Here is a 20,914-nt window from a genome sequence, read left to right on the forward strand (position 1 = left end):
TGATCCACGGGGCTCCGCCTCCCCTACACCCCGTCCACACGCCAACCGCTGGGCGATGTTGTCCAGATGTTGCCAGGCCCAGTATGATGGCCCCTGACCGGTTCCGGTCGTCCTCCCTCCTGCTAAGAGGGGTTTCTCCTTCCTCCTTCCTTAAAGATAATACTCCTCCGAACCAGGGGGAGCTGGTGGGTGCTTCCCCTGGTGCCAGCCCCCTCCCGGGGCCTCCGCTGTCTCCCCTCTCCTCCCGTCCGCAGGGCGCTCCCCTGCCTCTTGTGCGTTTGCCGCTTCAGGACGCTGAGAGAGTGCCTCGGCGTGCACTCTCTGGCTGCCTCTCACTTGGCTGCCAGCGGCAGGCTTCCCGCTCCTGCCTACGCTGCCTGTTTGAGACCCGCAGACGGGGTCCTCGCTGCCCCGTGCGAGAGCCTTCGGCACGGGCAGCACACCCGTACTCTCTCTCCCTGGCTCCCGCGCGTTCCCTGTTCTGCCGGCATTCTTAAATCCTCCCGCCGCGGCCACTCCGGCCGCTGGGATTGGCTCAGCTGTTCGCCGCGCGGGGAACAGCTGTTGCCAGAGCCGGCGTAATGGCGGCTCGCGTGGCCGCGGTTGCGGCTCTTCCTCCCGCTGCCCCTCTGACAGTGCGTATGCCCTTCTGGGGGCTTGCTCTCGGGGTCTGGGGTCTGTGGGTTCCCTTTGCTCCCCCTCGCTCGCCTGTGGGGGCGCTTCGCCGCCACAGACCTCCCCCCTTAAGTTGCCTTGTGGCGGCTGATTTCCTTTCATAACGGCATGGGTCGCCTGCGGCTCCTCCCTATGGATGTGGCCCGTACCTTCCTCTGCGTCGTCTGCGCCTCCCCACCTGGACAAGAAGTCAGCCACAAAGTTATCTCGGCCCGGACGGTGTATCACCGTGAAATGGCTGTAAAGCCAAAGCCCAGCGGGTGATCCTGGTGTTCATACTCTGTTTCCGTGTTAACCACTGTAGTGGTGCGTGGTCTGTCACTACCACGAATTCCCTCCCCATCAGGTAGTACTTAAAATATTCTATAGCCCAGCGTATTGCCAGGCACTCCCTTTTGATGGTGGCATACCTGGTTTCTGCATGACTGAGTTTCCTGCTGGCAAAGGCAATTGGGCGCTCCTCCTGCCCGTGTTTCTGCAGTAACACTGCTCCCAGTGCCCGTCCTGATGCATCCGTCTGTAAAACGAAAGGGGCATTAAAGTTAGGCGTGTACATGACAACGTCATGGCGCATTGCTTCTTTCAAATTCTGGAAGCTTTTCTGCATCCCCGGTGTCCATTTCAGTGGCGTCATAGCTTTCCCAGCTAACGCGTCCTTAAGTGGTGTGGCAAGCGTCGCGAAGCAGGGTATAAATCGTCGATAATAGTTAACGAGTCCCAAGAAGGAACGCAGTTGTTTCCGGGTTCTCGGTTCCCGGAACTGCCTTATAGCTTCAATCTTATCTGTGAGTGGCCGAACTGTCCCTCGGCCTACTCGGAACCCTAGGTATGCTGTTTCTTTTCCCGCCAGTTTACATTTCTTCGGGTTGGCGGTCATCCCTGCTGCTCGGAGTTCCCCCAGGACTGCTCTGAGGTCTTGGAGGTGTTGTCGCCAGCTGGCAGAAAATATAATGATGTCATCAATGTATGCCGCCGCGTATGCTGCGTGGGGTGCCAATAGGTTGTCCATCAACATCTGGAACGTCGCAGCTGCTCCGTTGAGGCCGAAGGGCATCCGCGTGAATTCGAATAGGCCCCATGGGGTCCCGAAGGCTGTTTTGGCACAATCCGTGGGCCGCATCGGGATCTGCCAATACCCCTTTGCCAAATCAAGCATGGTTATATACTGTGCTTCCCCGATTCTCTCAACGAGGTGAGTAACATGTGGCATCGGAAAGGCATCAAACGTAGTCAGGGCATTGAGCTTCCTGTAGTCTATACATATGCGCAATGACCCATCCGGTTTGACGACGGGGACTATGGGGCTTCGCCATGGGCTGCGGGACGGTCGAATAATCCCTTGTTCTTGCATTTTCATGATCTCTTGCCGTATTTCCTGTTGCCACCGCTGCGGTATTGGCCTCCATCTCTCCCTTACCAGTGCTCCCTGAGGGGTCCTGATCTCATGTTCTACTCCCGTTACTCGCCCCGGGATCTCTTGGAACATTGCCCTAAATTCCTCTATCAAAGCTAGCAATTCTTGCTGTTGGTGGTGGCTCAACTCCTCACCCGTCTGTACTGACCCCTCCTTCCCGGGTCTCCCTAACTCGGGACACATCGGTCCCAGGTCCTCCTTTGCCTCCTCGTCTGGGGCCAACCAGCCTTGGGGAGTTTTCCACTCCTTGAGCAGATTTACGTGATAAATCTGCCGCTCCCGGTGGTGACCTGGTTTGAGCAACTCATAATCCACGGGGCCTACTTGTCTTACCACGGTAAATGGCCCCTGCCACATAGCCAGCTGTTTGCTGGAGGAGGTTGGCAGCGATACCAGAACTTTGTCCCCTGACTGGAACGTCCGCATTTTCGTCTTCTGATTGTAACGCCTTTCCTGTATGTCTTGGGCGTCCCTCAGGTTTTGCCTGGCAATCCGTTGGGCCGTGGAGATTTGGTCTTGTAGCTCCTCCCGGTACCTCTCCACCGATACCCCCAAGCCTACTGGCTTCTCCCACTCTTCCCTTACAATTTGTAGCAGCCCCCGAGGGTTATGGCCATACACTAACTGGAATGGGGAGTACCGGGTTGACTCTTGCGGCGCGTCCCTTATGGCGAACAGCAAGGGTGTCAAGATGGTATCCCACCTCCGCGGGTCCTCCTGGGCACACCGCCTGAGCATCCGCTTGATGGTCCCATTTAACCTTTCCACCAAACCGTTAGTTTGGGGATGATAGACCGAGGTCTTTAGCTGGGTGATGCCGAGGGTTTTACATAAAGCCTTCATTACCCCAGACATAAAGTTTGTTCCCTGGTCCGTGAGGATCTCCTGAGGGATGCCCACCCGTGCTATCCACTTAAGAAGTTCTTCCGCTACTCGAGTGGCAGTTATGGACCTTAGTGGCACGGCGTCTGGGAAACGGGTGGCATAATCCACCATCACCAGGATATACTGGTATCCGTTATGCGACTTGGGAAGGGGTCATACTATATCCAGGGCGACCCGCGAGAAAGGTGTCTCTACTATTGGCATGGGCTTCAGGGGTGCCCTTGGGGGCTTCCATTCCTGGGCCCTCTGACACTCTGGGCATGCGGCCCCCCACCTTTCCACATCCTCTTGGAGCCAAGGCCAAAAGAACTCTTGGGCCAGCCTCGCCCGGGTCTTGTTACGTCCCAGATGGCCACCCAGGGGTGAGTCATGGGCCAGTCTCCACACCACTTGGCGGAGTGAGGTTGGGACCACTAATTGTCTCCCCCGTACGGTACCCTCCTCACCCCGTTGGACCCGATATAATAGCCCCCCTGTTACCTCGAAGCCGGGCCGCCCCTGTGAGGGTCCTTCCCCGAGGTCGGCGTCCCACATCCGCTGTAGTTCCGCGTCCTCACGTTGTGCCCTGCGAAATTGGGCCGGGCTCACGAGCTGTTCCAGGTCGATGTCGCCTGTCATTGCCTCGTTGCAACGGGCTGGGCCCTCGCCGGCCCATCCGTCGCCCCTCTTGATCCGGTTCCTCGCCTCCTGCGTAGCCCTCACTCGCTCAAGGACGGTATAGAATGGGCCCCATTCTCGGCCTATTATCATCTCACATGCCAGGGTCGGGGCAATTCCCACTCGGAGCTCTCCGCTAAATTCCATTACCCTCAGCGGGACATAGCACGTTTGGAACCGCATCTCTCCCCCTAGTATGCAGGTCATCGTCAGGGGCCCCTCACTCTTCCGTTCCCTCTGCGGAGCGAGGTCTGCCCGAAGTAGAGAATGGGAACACCCCGTGTCCAATGTGGCCTTAACCATCCTGTCTCCAACCCATGCGGTTACTACGGGCCGGTTCCATCCCTCGTTCTGGGTTGCCGACCCGAAACTGCAATCCATGGGTTCCCCTCTCTCTGCCTCTTTGCCTCTATCCCGGGAGGGTGGATATCCTGCAGGGGTGCGACTCAGTTCGCTCAGGCCTTCCCCACATTCATGGGAGATGTGTCCGGTTTGCCCACAGCGGTAACACACCACCCCTTTCGGTGGCCCTCATTTGGCAACCGTTCACCTTTCCCCTTCACTTGTGGGTCCCTCTTTCGTGGCTCGGGGGCCTCGTCCGTATCCCCGTTCCCTTTTCGAATTCGCAAATGCCTCCGCCAAGCGAAGTGCCTCCTTGCTAGTTTGCGGCTGGTGTCTGCGTACCCACCTCTGGGCATCCTCTTCCAAATCCCATAGGAATTGTTCTAGCAGGATCTGGTCCATCACGCCCTCCCGGTCGAACTTGCCGGGTGGCAACCATTTGTTAAGCGAGTCGCTTAACGCTTGCAACAACCCCCGGGGTCGCCTGGCCTCCTTTGACTTTCAGGCTCTAAAGGCCTGGCGATGGCTTTCAGGTGAAATCTCGAGCCTGTAGAGGATTGCCGCTTTCACTGTCTCGTAATCACGAGCTTCTTCCCTCGATAGCGCTCGGTAGGCCGCTTGGGCCTGATCTATCACCAGCACCCCCAGGTGGTGACCCCACTGACCGCGGTCTAACCCTGTCTGGATGGCGGTCCTTTCGAATGCCTCGATATAGGCTTCTGGGTCATCTTCCCTAGTCATCCGGGGCATTTTACATAAAGCAGCATTTCGCTGTATCCACTCCTGCTGGTGTGCGCCCTGTTGTTGCTGCACTGCCAGCACCTGCCCTATAGCCTGGATAGCCTGCGTAAGCAGCTCCGTGGGCGCGAGGGCTGGCTGCTGCATCGCTATTGGGTCCCGGGTCGGGACACTGTCCCTTTACCACCGTCCGAAAAATGATGTCGTTCCCGGCCAATGCACCACTGTGGAGCCCGTGCCTCGCTCCGCCTGGCCTATCGGGGTGTGGCCCCTCCCCTCAACTCGCCTGCCATGACTTGGATGTAATCGGTTACATTCAGAGGGGTCTCCAGTGGAGATCTTTATCCTGGGTGGGACCTCCCGATAGATGGTGTTACTCACGGTTACGGGACGCGGTGATCCACGGGGCTCCGCCTCCCCTACACCCCGTCCACACGCCAACCGCTGGGCGATGTTGTCCAGATGTTGCCAGGCCCAGTATGATGGCCCCTGACCGGTTCCGGTCGTCCTCCCTCCTGCTAAGAGGGGTTTCTCCTTCCTCCTTCCTTAAAGATAATACTCCTCCGAACCAGGGGGAGCTGGTGGGTGCTTCCCCTGGTGCCAGCCCCCTCCCGGGGCCTCCGCTGTCTCCCCTCTCCTCCTGTCCGCAGGGCGCTCCCCTGCCTCCTGTGCGTTTGCCGCTTCAGGACGCTGAGAGAGTGCCTCGGCGTGCACTCTCTGGCTGCCTCTCACTTGGCTGCCGGAGGCAGGCTTCCCGCTCCTGCCTACGCTGCCTGTTTGAGACCCGCAGACGGGGTCCTCGCTGCCCCATGCGAGAGCCTGCGGCACGGGCAGCACACCCGTACTCTCTCTCCCTGGCTCCCGCGCGTTCCCTGTTCTGCCGGCGTTCTTAAATCCTCCCGCCGCGGCCGCTCCGGCCGCCGGGATTGGCTCAGCTGTTCGCCGCGCGGGGAACAGCTGTTGCCAGAGCCGGCGTAATGGTGGCTCGCGCGGATGCGGCTCTTCCTCCCGCTGCCCCTCTGACGGTGCGTATGCCCTTCTGGGGGCTTGCTCTCAGGGTCTGGGGTCTGTGGGTTCCCTTTGCTCCCCCTCGCTCGCCTGTGGGGGCGCTTCGCCGCCACAGGCTGGGATGCATCTTCGTGGCTTTTGAACCTCTTAATGCCCCTTATCCTGTTGTTAATTCCCGTTTAGTATTTGTATTTGCATTTGTGTTCTTTGTTGCGTTGTTCAATTTATTAAGAACAAATTTATTTCACTATCCGCTTTTGTATATACCCGCTTGCCATATGAACCCCCCCGAACAAGACAACGACGACCTAAGCGGCTTACAAGTACTTTAGTCCAAAACTGTGCCATCGGCAAGGGGCATGTCAGTACCCATTGTTTAAATGCCTATGGCACAGTGGAAAATCGCCAGCAAAATTCCCGCCAAGTCCAATGGCTACACTTGTTTAAACTTTAACAAGTCCTCATAATTAGCTAACCATGCGCACCACCCATTGGCTGGTTAAAAATTATTCCCACTTGGCAACTAGCAATTGGCTTACTGACTATATAAAAGTAAAAGCAGTTTCCGCCCTCATTGGAGAACTCCGCACACATCTTGAAGTAAACTTGGCGGACTGATCACCCACCAACGACTCCCCGTCACCGACCTCCCTGATGTACCCCTTTCCCTGCGCACTCGATAAGCTGTTTACGGAACGTCTCGTCTCATTTCAAAGAGCTCCCGCTACGTTTGTAACTGCGTTTCAAAGTCAGCTTCTTCCTGCACTGCACGCACCGGCGGCGTAAGTAAACACTCTATTTTACCAATACGCATCTGTGCCTAATTCCACTCCACTCGTCGAAGTACCCACCTGACGTTCCGGGCTCCCGGCCATAGCCCAGTAAGCCAGTTGGACACTGCAGGACAGAACTTGATCATATTGTTAAAGACCATCTTAGAGTCATAATACACACACACACACACACACACACACACACACACACACACACACACACACACACAAACACCCCCCCAAAAAACAAAACAAAACAACTTTCTGACATTCTCTCACTTTTCAGTACTTGACGGCACCACTTTCATGTTCCTTTAACATTGTTTTTCTCTTTTTATTTCATATGTTACACACTTAAAAGACAATTAAGAATGCTGAATTAAATAACAGAAAGATAAGCTAATGAGAGTCAGGAAAATCCTCAGGAAAATTAGGAGTCTTCCATGATGCATTTCCCCCTTCCCATTTTCACCCCTTTGTATCTAGGAAGTGCATCATCTAGGCATGTTAATGCAAACCACTGCTATCTGAAGATTTTACAGTATCCTGAAAGAAACAGCACAGACTAAAGATAAAAGCACATGCCTTAAAGCAGTAGTTTTCAAACTTCCTAAAGTCACAGAATTCTTTCATATCACTTCTTATGCCACAGAACCCCTACCCGTCCTAAATACCGATGCAGAGCCAAGTGACCCCACCAGGGCAACACATCACCTCCCAACCCACTCTGCCATTACACCCAATCTCTTTGCCGAACCCCAGATGACCTACTGCCAAATCCCAGGGTTCCACAGAATACAGTTTGAAAACTACTGCCTTAAAGAGAAGGGTTGTCTAAGAAAGTATTATGATAGAATAGATAACATTTTATCTGTAAATCAATTTACTTTTCATGTGCTAGTCATCACTATCCTTGCCAATTTTGCTAATTACTAGCATGCTTGTTTTATGGAACATATTTCTGATCTTACAGTAATGGAATACTCTGAATCTGTAACATTATGTTTGACGTCTATTGGTAACAGACTATCAGGTCTGGATATCAAAGAGAATAAAAAATGTTCAAGCCCAGAACCCACTCTAACATTCCTCTCCTCCAAGCTTTCACTTCCTACTGTTCCTGCATATGTAGTGGTAGGTGGTATGATACTTACATGCAGAGATAAGAGTAAGGAAGCAGTTGACTGTCCTAGTTTCTGATTGTTTATAGAAAATAAAAGATTTAGAATTGTACTGCAATCAGAGCTCAGTAAAGAATGAGTAATCAAATAATTTGACAGCTATTGAAACATTAAAATAAATTAACTCAAATTGGAATCATGCAAAAATGTTGTCTGTTAGTCTTCTATTTTACTAGTCTCTTCCCAGCCCCCCCACATACACACCTTTTATCTTGAGGGACACAGAGTGGGGGGGGGGTTCAGTTGTGTTAGATTACTTGAGTTACTTTAACAGGGTCCAAAAGCCTCATTAAGATGCAGGCTAACACATCAGAATGTGTCAGTGACCTGTGTTACTGTCTAGAAAGGACAGTTTTGAGGGTACCTGTTGACTGCAGATGTCTTGGAGCTCATCTGAGCTCTGTACTAATGCAGCTAGATTGCCTCCAGTACTTGAGATAGCACATTTAATACTAGCTCAACACTTTTACAATACAAAGCAACCTGCACCATAGACATACATACCCCTTGACCATCTAGACATGTCTTAATAATAACCTGGGCAGTGGGAACCAAACAATGGTGTGCTTCGATTCCCCACTTACTATTGGAGGGAGAGGGGTCAATTTGCTCTGTTCTGCAGATACATGCACAGCAAGACTGGCTAAAGCTGTTCAAAAACTTTAAATTATTCTAGTTAGACTAAATTAACTCCCAATACTGACATGTGCCGTGCCCTTAATTTTGGACATTGGTTCAAAGTTTCATATTTTGTTTAAGTGGCACTTATCAAGATCATAGAGGAACAGGTCTGGAAAGGAGCTCAAGGTCCTTTAGTCCAGACCTCTGCTCAAGGCAGCAGCATCCCTCACTAAACCATCCCAGCTGAATGCCTGTCTAATCTGCTCTTGAAAAGTTCCAGGGATGGAGAGTCCACAATTTATCTAGGCAGCCTGTTCCAACACTTCACCACCCTCCTAGTCAGAAAGTTCCTCCTAGTCTCCAATCTAGACTTCCCCTGCTTGAGGCCATTGCTCCTAGCCCTGTTCCCTACACCCACAGAAAAAAAGTCTATTTATTTTATAACTGTCCTTCAGATACACAAAGACTGTTATCAAATCCATTTAACAGGTACAAAATGGGCAGTTAGTGGCAAGCTTCTTCACACTGAAATAGTGTCTCAGTCCTAATCCAGACGTGTCCTAGCAGCACAAGGTGTTACAGCAGTGATTCTCAACCAGGTACCATGGGACCGGAGTTGCCTTGAGATCCTTTCAGGGGTGTTGTGGGCTGCCACACAATATTTGCACTGTTAGGTGTGCAAACATGATTTACAAAATAAATCCAGAGATTTCAAATACGAATCCATCGCGTCAAATACATTCTGCCCTGTTGGAATCTTTCAGAGTTCAGAATTGCTTTGTTACTCTTCTGTAGTCAAAAAACAAGCGAAAAATAACAGCTGGCATATTCCTCGAGTGTAGAGTGTAACAAGGTTAAGAACCACTGTGTTACAGCATCTGCATCACTTCCTTTCCCTGTAAGACTCATGAAGTTCTAATAATTTCTGAAAACATCAAGGTTTATATAGATATATAAACATCAGGCTCTGCTTCCTCTGAGGCACTGGAACTGGGCATCCCTGGGGTGGGGGAAGGGGGAGGGAGCTGCTCCAGACCCAGGCACTTCAGCAGAGAGCAAACCTTGAGAGAGAGAGAGAGAGAGAGAGAGAGACTATATATACATGAAGCACATGTGCTCTCTCTCTCTCTCTATATATATATTCTTATACAGTAAAATCCCTGTCATCTGGCACAAGTGGGGAATGATGGGTGCCAGTAAGCTAAAAGTGCCATTTACCTGAGGCACAGGGCTTCCTGCTGGACACAGAGCAGGGGGGGGGCGGGGCCCACAGCAGCTGTGGCTGCATGCAGAGCAGTGACAGTGCAGGGTATGAGGCCAGCGGTGGCATGCAGTGCTGGTGGAGGAAACAGCGGGGCAAGCTCCTCTCCCCACCTTGCTCCTGGACGAGCAGGTGGCTAGTATCTCTATATCTATTTACACACACACACACACACACACACACCCTATCTATGAGTGAAAGGACAATTCAGTCTCTATCTCGCTTCAGAACTGGTCCCCTCTCCTATGAGCAGTGGCGATGCGTCAGGAGGGCATGAGGAACATGCCATGTGAACGGTGGGATGTGGGGCTTCAGCTTTGCCTGACCTAATGCCCAGCAGCAGCAGTGCAGAGTTGTGGCCCCTACTGCGTTGGTGGCACAGAGTTGTGCCCCCCACTGGCAGCACTTACATGTCACATTTGGCTATGAGTGCTACCAAGGGCACCACTTATGACAACAAAAGCTTCTAATATGGGCACATGTGCTGTAGAAAGCTGGTAACACAGCCCCTGGCACTTGTAAATACTAATGGCCAGGTTCTGGTCCTCTTGCTCAGGCTGAATAACACCCCACTCCGCAGACAGCATTCCTGTTTTATGTGCATGTAGTTGCAGGAGTAAATTACCCTTCAGCATCTTCAAGACTAGGTGAATCTTACCCTAAATAAAGTCAATGGGTAGGAACTGACAAACACTTTCCCTTTTTTGCTTTTTTTTCTGCATGAGGTACAGTGCAAAGCAGAGGATGGTCAGCTGGAAGTCCCAACAAGTATGGAAAAACGAGTCAATCTCCCTGGTTACCTCTGGGAAACAAAACATGACTAAGGTGCCTTTGCACTTGCAGCCCCTCCAGACTCAGGACATGAGGCATGCTTTAAAAACGCCTAACATGAAATGCAATCTAGGAGGCTTGGTTCAGAGATGATCCCTTGTATTAGACCTACTAAGAAACTAACAGAAAATTATCTTTTTCTGCAAGCTTTGGGGTGTACATGCCCTTCCTCAGGCTGAGGGAAAATTAAAGATGGGGAAAAGTCCCCACAGGTAGGAAATAAACTTCATTTTTGCACAGAGCAAACTGAAGGTGGAAGGCTGTTCCTCTGGGTCCACAAGCGGGTCTTTATGTCCCTTAAAATGCCTAGAGACCCGCAGACAAGGTTGGTTGGGTAAATCCGGTCTCCTTCATTTGACCAACTCAAATAGCTGGAAAAAAATTCTTCTTTGCAAGCTTGCCAAGAGGAGTTTTACCAACTATTTGAGGTGGTCTAATACAAGAGACCGGAGTTAGGCAACCAACTCTGTCTGCCTGTGCCCTTAGACCCCCGCGGCTACAGCCTGCACCCTGGAAGCCCGCAGGCTGCTGAAGCCGGCGGGGCTGCGGGGGCACAGGGGCGGAGGGGCCGCTCCCCGGGGGCGCCTCCCGGGCTCTGCTGCCCCGAGACAGCGGCTGCACCCCCGGGCGCCTCAGCAGAGCCGCCCCCGCCCCCCGGCCCGGCGTTACCTGCTCGGCGGGGCGGCTCCGCCTGCTGCACCGCTCTGCCCTTCCGCACCGAGCTGCCCATGGCCCCCGGCCCCGCGGCAGCGATGACGCCTACTAACGCTCGGCGCCCGCCCGCCGGCCCGGGCTCGTGCGGCCCCTGGCGGCCCCGGCCGGGCTGCCCGCGGAGGGGAGGGCGCGGGGCCGGGCGGGGTCCTCGCGCGCCGGGGCTCCGGCTGCCCCGGCGCGGGGGTCGCTGGGGACTTTGGCGCTGCTGGACTGGCCCCTGCCTGGGCCGCTCACACACGCGACAAGCAAGAGCCGGCCCGTTGTGGAAGCAGCGGGGCTTGACATACACGTGCGGGTCGCCAACCCCCGTGTCTTCAGAGTACTGTGTAGCTACACACATCTATACACATGTACACAAACACGCGTATACAGTACACACACACCCACCCTATACATTATATATACATATACACACACATTACATACACACCCACACATACATGCATATACACACACATATATACACACATACACATATATACATCTATGCATATACAAACACATCACACACCTACACACATAAACATACACATCACACACACCTACACACATAAACATATTACACATATAAACACACACACATCTATACATACACATATACACCTACAAACACCTATACACATACAAATACCTGTACATACACATACACACACACACACACTGATACATATATATACATCTAAGAGAGATAATAACCATAACAACAGTGGTGGGAATCTCCAGGGAAAATTCTTCCTCGCATCTACAGTGTCTAAGTGACTATGGAGCAGCCTCAATGCCCCCAGGTAATAAGCCTCCCAGAGTCCTGGCTGGCTTGCACAGAAGAGTTGTGCCACTCCCGTCACAGGTGGTATATAATGTTCCCATCCAACTATGGCCCTTCATCACCAAATGGTGCTGCTAGTACTAAACTTTACAGCTGAATTTCTGAGGTATGTTTTTGTTGCCTAAGGCTCCAACATTTCAATCAGTTATGCACACAAGTAACTCTGCATGTGTGAACAATCCCATTAAACTCAGTGATATTCATTCATATGCATAAGCTTACTCACATTGGGTGGCACTGGGTCTAACTCTGGTTTGTAAGTACACTGACATGTATAGAATGTAATACCCAAAGAAGTAAAACCATTTAGTTTTGTGCAAAGTTTACAAACCAGCAGGCACGTGGTTTGGGGGTTTTTTTGGATAAATGGATTTTGAAAGTGCTGAAATAGAAATCTTCAGACCAACCTGGCAAGTGACTTTTAAGACAAAAATATGAATTAACTGGAATTAAGATAATTACATTTATAAGTCCTAAAATGTTATTTCTGTTTAATTAAGCTGACTTTATCGCAATGAACTCATATGTGAGGAAGCACCTCTTATATAGCAATGAGAACAATTGCTGTTTTACTATGAATATCTGCATCCAGACATCTGTAATACCAATGATTATTATAATAATAGGAGGTAATAACTGTCACAGTCATCCAGAGAATATTAGGGTTTCAGAATTAGAGATACTAAAATCATTCTAAAGCCAAGTTGTGAGGAGTTCTAGTCTGCCAAAATCCATTTTGGTATTTTCATCAAAACAACACCATCTGCTGGACATTAAGCTACTTTTATTTTTGTCAAATTCACTAAAAGTACTGCACCTGTTTTTAACAATTTTTATGGTTTTACAATCACATTTTCATTTGGAAAAAGGAAGAATCTCTCCTATTAGAGGACTATGAAATGGACTCACAGAAAATAAAGAGGAAGCAGTGCCCAAAACTTGGAAAATGGTCCATAATTTTGGAGGTCTAACTCAAGACACCCAAAACAAAGGCATATAAAATCAGTAGAAAACAGTAGGTAAATAAAGGCAGACAGTGTGCCACTACAAAACAAAACACCATCACTGCAACTAGTAAGCCAATGGTCATCTTCAACTTTTCTCTCTCCCAAAATGATGTCCAAATCCACTGCTTCTCCTATACAATATTTCTAAAACACAATTAAATAGAAAATGCAGGAAGGAGAAAGACGAGAGGGCTGACCCGTGGAGAGATGGTGATCAAAGCAAAATACTGTTGTTTAATTCATTTTTTTTAATTGTAAACATTCATACTACTGTATAGCTATCACCACATTGACCTCTTTGGTTATGTGTTGCATCCTTGGTTCCCTATCCTTTGTCTGTGTTTGTCTTTTTAGACAAACTCTTCAGAAAAGGAATTGTGTTTTCTTCCATGCTTGCAAGATGCTTAGCATATTTTAGCTCTGCAATCAGCATAATAAGATAATAATGTTAAAAGCAGGCCTCAAACTACTTCGTGGATTTTATAAAAGTCCAAAGAGAGCCAGCTGGATCATGTATCTCTTCAGGATGTGATTCCAACTTAACACTCCCCCCCCCCCAACTAAACCCTGCCTATTAAAGTCCATGGGAAACTGGAATTCTTTTCCTTGATTTAAGTTCTATCGGTGTGGAAATTTTATCCAGGTGTCGAGTAGTGCTGTGCACCAACAAATGATCCTTTATTGTGAACAGTAGATAGCATACTAGGGAAAGAAGTGAGAAGGACCAGAGCTTCATGAAATTCACTTTATTATTGCTAATCAATTTTATGTGAAAAGAGCCTGGACATTGTGATGCTAACTAGCGATATAAAACCAACAAACAGATATATAAGTAAAATGGTCTCTTTCTTTCTGTGATGCCACAGCACTCTCAAAGGACAGAACAGAGGAAGCTGAATCTTTAGGATTTTCTGTGGAAAAAAGGTAAATTAAAAAAAATACATTGTGTGTTAGTATTTTGCTTATTGGGCTACGATGCTGCACAGATTCCAGCAGCCTAACTGGAAACATTAGGTGAGAGGTAGCATGTGGTAAATTTAGCAACATGTAGTAAGTCTATAAAGTGCCCTAATCACTAACAAAAAATTAAATATGATATTAAAATATCCACTAATATACATTTCACTCTGTCAAAATCATAGTGAAGGTATTTTGAACCAAACACACTCAATCCATGATCCTTGCTGAAAAACCATGTGTGAGAGCTACCATTATAGGCCATGTATCACTGGTAATTGTCCAGCTTTATTTTATTTTATTTTTTAAAGGTAACTGACTCCTAGACCCATGGCCAAGCTCATGTGAACATTAGAAGTGCGATTAGTAAAATAATATTGGAATCTTTCCTGTCCCCAAGGATTCCTGTTCCTAATAGTCAAAGAAATAAGGTCTCTCTTATGTGTTATCTAAGAAGGAAAAGCTTGCTACAGGATGGTAATTTGAAAGCCCTTCATTACCAGCTGCTTAGAAGTTACTGAACTCTCAGGGCTGAATGCAAAAGCATTTACGTCTTAAGTGTTAATAAAGCTGACAAAACCCATGGATATGGCAGACTTTAACTGCATTAAAATAGGCTGTCATTTTAATAAACTTTGTATCTAGGATCACAGGCAAAAAAAGAGTACATATTTTGGTCTTTGACTCTTTCTACACTACAAGAAAACCATGTCAAGGAACTGTGCTAGTTAAGAGATACAGTTAAGATCCGGTCAATACTGCAAATGATATGTCTGTAACTGGTTTAGAGAACTTTGTTTTATCTAGGTTGTTGACATAAGTGTACTTTTAGTGTAGACAAGCCCTGAATTCAGTGTAATTCAGTTTCTCATAAAGCCCCTTGCACAAGATGCACATTACAAAACCTGACAAACACCTCAGAATTTGGACAGCTCTAACATTTCCTAGAAAATCCTGAATCCCTTTAATGGCATCAGACAAAATAAAGCTATCAAACCTACTAGCTGTCAAATCCCTAAGCCTAGCAGTCCAGGGATTGTTTAAGGTACAACCATTTGTATAGTCAACAGCATACAAGGGAGCTATATTGCTGGCATCAGATCCAGCTGCCTTTGACTTCACATCCCAAATAAGGTACCTACCTACACTTCAAGAAGAAGGCTAAAGCTTACATCTCAGGAGCCACAGCAAAACATGTTACTTCTTCTGCTACTACACCAAAACCCCTTATAAGGATAAATTCAAACCTATGCACAAAGTTTAAGTGCTCTTTACACAAAGTAATTATGTAGGCATTAGGTCTAGAAGAAACACACACCTAACCCATCAATAGAATGTGGGACAGCCCTACAGCACTCCCTGGCTACCACTTCACAATTGCAGACCACCACCTTTGTAGATCTTATGGCCACTGAATCTCTGTAACCAGAACTGACTTGGATCACAGGCCACATGCTCTTTCTCACTGAATCTGCTTCCAGTTACTCCTTCCAAACCAGTTTAAGTAGAACTGATGTGAATTCCTGTTCTACCACAGACAAGATGTAAAGACTTGCCATACTACAGTTAAGCTGCTACCTGTCCTCCTTTACTGGGAAATTGCATAGGAAAGCTTTCACAGTCCTTATGCTGCTAAGTGATTCCCTCCCTCCTACAAATGTAGCTAATAATGCACTCCCCACCCCCCCCCCCCCAAGTCCCAGAATGCAAGGATATCGGATACTCCCCCAAAACACCTTAATGATAAAAGATCTTCATTTACAAATGAATCATAAAGATAGCTTTAATAATAGCAGTTAAAATGCTGTTAAAAGTACAGGGAGTTTTTAATGCTGTAGGCCTCATTGTTCATTATATTGTCATAATGGCTTGAAAATCACAATGATTTTCTCCTTTTCCATTTTAGATCAACATTGGTTTTTCCTTTGTGTAGAACAGATCCAAAACTGATGCTTTTTTTGTTTGTTTGTTATGCTACAGTTTTGAGTTCCCACACGATCATAGTGCAGACTCCTGTTAGGCTTTTTTCATTAAAATCACAGCACTGCTCTACTGATTATACGGCAATTAAGATATTGTTACAGCTTCTTTTTCAGCTGATCCTGTTTTATTTTGGGCTGGGGTGAGGATGACCCATAAGGCAGTCTTTATTAAAGTAATCCATCAAACTGTTCTACATCAGGACCTTCTTCCTGTCTATGTCTTTTTAGGCTCCCTATCGTTCTTGTGGAATATGTACTCTAAGAGTTTTAGATAGGTTTTAACACCTTACTGTAATTAACCTAATGATAAAACAGTTCAGGCCTAGGTGTAACACAAAGGCATTGCTGCTCACTATAATTAACCCTAGCTGCCTAGGATTAATCAACACGTCTATAACTGTAAATATACTTTTGGAGCTGCTGACTTGGCTAGTTGTCCCACTGAAGAAATCAAGTTGCAGTTTTCTCTCTGGTATTCATACAGCTTGTACTGCCTTAGTGTGAGAGCACTTCAGAATAGCCCATAAAGTAGAGAAGCACTTTTATACATTTTACCAATAGGGAACAGAGAGATTAAGGTCCAGGTCCATAAAGGTATTTAGGTACCTAGCCCCATGTCTTCAGAACTCAATTTGATTGCTTAATATTTTCTTAAAGTTTGCTAAGAACAGCCAGTGATGGAGTGTCCAGGGAAGTGAAAGTGTTCTGCAATATCACGGGTGGGCAATTATTTAGGTTGGCAGGACACCTAACAGGTTTTGGTGAGCTGTCAAGGACTGCACACACAATCTTTCAGAAGATATCGTTTTAACAAATTATAGATTTAAAAAAATCATATTCTACAAATCAAACATCTACTATAACATATTTTAATTTTACTTTTATAATAGTTTTTGCTCTGATTTATGCCTTTGTATACACTACTCAAAAAACAACAGCTCAACACAAAGTCTTACTGTTATATACTGTGTGTGAAGTGGGGATGTGTGGAGGGGTGGGGTGGGTGTGCATGTGTTTAGGGTGGGCTGCTTGTGTTAGGTACCAGGAGCTAGCCAAGGATGTGGGGTAGGAGGGGCAGCAGGGGGCGCATGCAGCAAAGCTCACCCAGGACATGTGGTGCAGGTGCAGAGAATTTTTAACAGACCAGGGAAAACATTATATCTGGTCTGCTAAAATTCCCTGAAAAGTTCTACTGGCCCCATACTTCGGAGCAAGGACTTGAAACCTAGCAGCTGGGTGGCCGTTATTGCAGATATGTTTCTTGCTGTGCAAAAGCTGAATCTCTGGATGGCATAGGTTAAGACAAGGAGCAAGGTGGAAGGGACTGGGATTAGAGGCACATACAGGGAAAGTGAAAGTGGAACTGGGCTAGCTGTGTGCTGGGTAAATGAAAATGATTGGGAGTTTTGGAGGGAGAAGTGAATTTGCTGGGCAGAGAAACGGGGTAGTACAAAGAAGTGAGCCATGGCCTTGCTGGGAAAGGAAACTGGAACTTGAATGAGCAATTGGAGGAACAGAGATTGTGATGACTAGATCAGAAACTAGAACCCGGATGAGAAGCTAGGGTGGAGAAGAAGCCAGACCATGACAAGGGCAGTTTAGAGGCGATGTGGCAGAAGAGAACATGCTTATAGGAAATGGGCAGAAGTGTTCTACAGAAACCCACTTCTCTCCAATATAACCCAATCTAGGTCTCACCATTTCCCTACCATCAACAAATATCTGTGAAGCCCACTGACAAGGTTTTCCATCTCTTTTAGAGCTTGCGACCGTTCAGAGTGACCTATTGCTGTTATCAGCTGCTCTCGTAGCTCAGGTGGTAGAGATTTCAGTGGTAGATCTGTATGTTCCAAAACTGCTGATGACAGGGTGTCAATCTGATGCCACAAGACAGGATATCTGTTGTTGTTGGTTTGTTTTGATTTTTCTCAATTTGCTTTTTTAAAAACAACTAGGAAAGTATACACACACACAAACATTAGATATGTGCAACTTTCATTGGTCCCTGTTGTATGTATTATGGGACAGGATTTAACTGCATGATCTCACACTATTTTTTCACCAGACCCCTGTCTAATTCAGTGCACAGGATGAAGCAGGGGTCCTCTGGAAAAATTCTGACACTGCTTAAGTAACAATTGTATTAATAGGCATATCTATAGTGGAACTGAATTAAGTTTGCCAGAGCTTGACTTTGCAATAGTATTCTTTCAGTGATTTTTTTGTGTTTATCTAAATGGCTACTTTTTTGGACCATTGTTACCAAATACTGTAATATTTTTAAGGGATACTAGGATTTCACACCCTGCCAAAAATCATTTGACATACAAAAATGTTTAAAATATCTTTTAAAATACTTTTTTTCAATATTTTATATTTTATAACAAAATACTTCTTCACTGAAGTTTTCCTTTGATGACTTGACCATAATTTACATCTCTTGGGGCCCCATCCCATTCCAGTTTAAATCAAAGCGAGTTTTGCTATCAACTAGAAGGGCAGTGGGATCTGGCCCAAATGTTTGATTCAGTGAACATTTACCGATTTATTTGTGAAATTCTTAGTTGTGGTGACAGAATCCACACAAAGAGCTTAAAGCTCAAGGGCAAGATTAACTGTGCATCCTGATATTAATATATTTACCAAGTAATAAAGCAAACTACAAAATAGAAGGAAAAATGGCTTCCCTAAGGTGGCAAAGTTATTGAATGTTTTGATTAGACTTTACATCTTCAAGGCAGTTTAAAAAAATTTACTAATTATTTCTCAGAAAAAACCCAAGAGGCAAAAGAGTTCAAGCTGCATATAATACTTGCAATGAAACCTGAAGCCATAGACATTTTTTCTGCTTTAATGTTTCATTATAAACATGACACTCTGGTCAAATCCATTAACCTTTTGAATGAATTAAAGCTCTTTTTCTATCAAAAATCTTATGAAGTTCATGTTTTTAGCTCTGTAAATTCAAGTGGAAAGTTATGAGGTTCACTGAGTTTTACTATATTGGGCTTTTTGCAAACTTGAAACCCAAAACAAAACTAGGGGGTAAAAGTGTGCATGTGCCTAGGTATGTGTGATATATATATTTTTTTCCTGTGACTGAAGCAGCAAATGTTAATGATGGCCCTTGTGAAGTAAAGCACAAGTTGCATATGAACTTAGGGAAAAATAACGAACACCTAGCAAACAATTATTATCTGCCTCAGAAAAATGGGACACATAGTTCTGGATATCTGAGATCAGGTAAGCAGCATGTCTTTCACTGCTCCAGCCTATAAGTAAATCACTAGTACCCTTCCTACTGGATGGCAGGATTACAGGATTGTAGAGCTCGGGGCTTCACACCTAGAGAAGGGCCTGATGGAGTGGTGAGTCTGAACAGTGGACTGTAGCAAGTGACCACTGCTAAGCCAGGCTGCCTTAATAAAGAAAGTGTACATGGCCTCATTTGTGGGGGAAAAAGACAGATCCTCTAGACCAGGGGTTGTCAGCTGGGGGTACGCATACCCCTTGGGGTACTTTGAAAGGTCCTAGTGGGAACGTGTAGGTAGGCAGGGACAGAGTGCTGTCACCCACCACCCCATGCCACCGCTGTCCAGGAGCAGAGCTGGGGGGGGGGGCATGACACAAGGAGCGCAGTGCCACTCTGCGGGCTGCACAGACACCACCTGGCCAGCCAGACATGGGAGGGGGGGAAGCTTGCATGTGGCAGCTGCCTCCACTGTCCACTGTCCCGCACTGCTGCCATGCGCTGCTTTCCCACAGCCAGTCACACATGTGGCTGTGCGGGCTGCTGGCAGACAGTGCACAATTGGTCGGGTGCAAGGCCCGTCACCAGCCCATAGAGTCACACGTGCAACTGGCTGTAGGAAAGCAGGGCATGGCAGTGATGGCACAGGGCAGTGGGTAGCCTGGAATGGAAAAAGTTAGGACAGAGGCTCCCAAACTTTTAATTGCATACCCTCTTCCAGATGTACTTGCTGCTCCATACCCTGCTAGCATATGTTTTATATTTTAACCCCTTAAATGCCAATTATTGTTATAATTAAAATCAAATCCGCCATTACACAATTTCTCCTGTATACCCCCCTCCCCAGCCTTGATATCTTGCATACTTCTTTGCCTTCATTTTCCCTTCACTGGGTCTTTCCCCAGTCCAGCTATCTCCCTGGGAATGTTATTTGCAGAAAAAATTACTTTCCATTGATCTTTCATGCACAAAGCCTCACTCCCATATATAATTGTGGGTCTAACAATAGCAAAGTGGAGGGATGTAATGGACCCCATACAGCTCCTCACAGTTTTGAATATCTGGGCTAGCAGGTAAAGTTAATAGGAGCCCAGAAGCTAAAGACATGTTGGCAGAATGAAATAGTTTGGGGTGGGGACTGCTCTTCCCCACCAAGCCTCACTCCTATACATTACTATAGGCCTACCAGTTGTGAACCAGAGGGATATAATGGGCCCTGTACAGCTTCTCAGTCTTGAATATCTGGGATGGAAGTAAACTTAATAGGAGCCCAGAAGCTGATGACATTTTGGCAGAAGGAAATAGTATGGGGTGGAGACTGCTCTTCCCCCTGCCACTCTCCCAAGCCTCCCTCCCTACCTCACTTGGGATCTAAAAGAGCCATTGTAAACAGCCCCCCCGAAGGGAAAAAGAAACAGATCTTTCCCAACTCCTCTCATTTTGGTTGAGGTGTGTGGGGTGGGGGGGCACAAACTATTACAGAAGGAGGCCAGCGTCTCCTCAGTCCAGGCTGGCAGCCTGATATATAGGGCCACCCTTCCCCTAAAGAGTCATGGCATGGTCACGTTGGTATGGACTGTGAGGGTTTTTGTTCTCCTCTGTAGCAGGGGGCATGGCTCTCTACCTGGGACCTCTTGAGCTTATATTGACAACATTTTATAGAAGGAGGACATTGGCTGCCGCAGCTCCCCTGCTTCACCGATAGCAGGTGAGGGTATGAGGTCTATGTTGTGTCAGGGCTAGGTTGAGTTTAGATCACTAGGAGTGTAGTAAAACACCAGAACAGGTGGTA

The 20,914-nt window shown here is 47.5% G+C and overlaps 1 protein-coding gene across 2 annotated transcripts in view; it reads right to left on the reverse strand.

Moving 5' to 3' along the window:
- TXNRD1 (thioredoxin reductase 1) overlaps positions 1-11,164 on the reverse strand; it is a 73,947-nt gene extending 62,783 nt beyond the window's left edge. The window contains exon 1 of one of the 2 annotated variants that reach the window (XM_019489704.2): positions 11,056-11,164. In XM_019489704.2, coding sequence (XP_019345249.1) covers positions 11,056-11,116 — 61 coding nt within the window. In that variant the 5' untranslated portion in view covers positions 11,117-11,164. The remainder of the gene's footprint in view (positions 1-11,055) is intronic. The other variant, XM_006272981.4, reaches the window with a different exon arrangement.
- Between the last annotated feature and the right edge of the window lie 9,750 nt (positions 11,165-20,914).

This window comes from Alligator mississippiensis, chromosome 4, assembly GCF_030867095.1.
Source record: "Alligator mississippiensis isolate rAllMis1 chromosome 4, rAllMis1, whole genome shotgun sequence".
NCBI lineage: Eukaryota > Metazoa > Chordata > Crocodylia > Alligatoridae > Alligator > Alligator mississippiensis.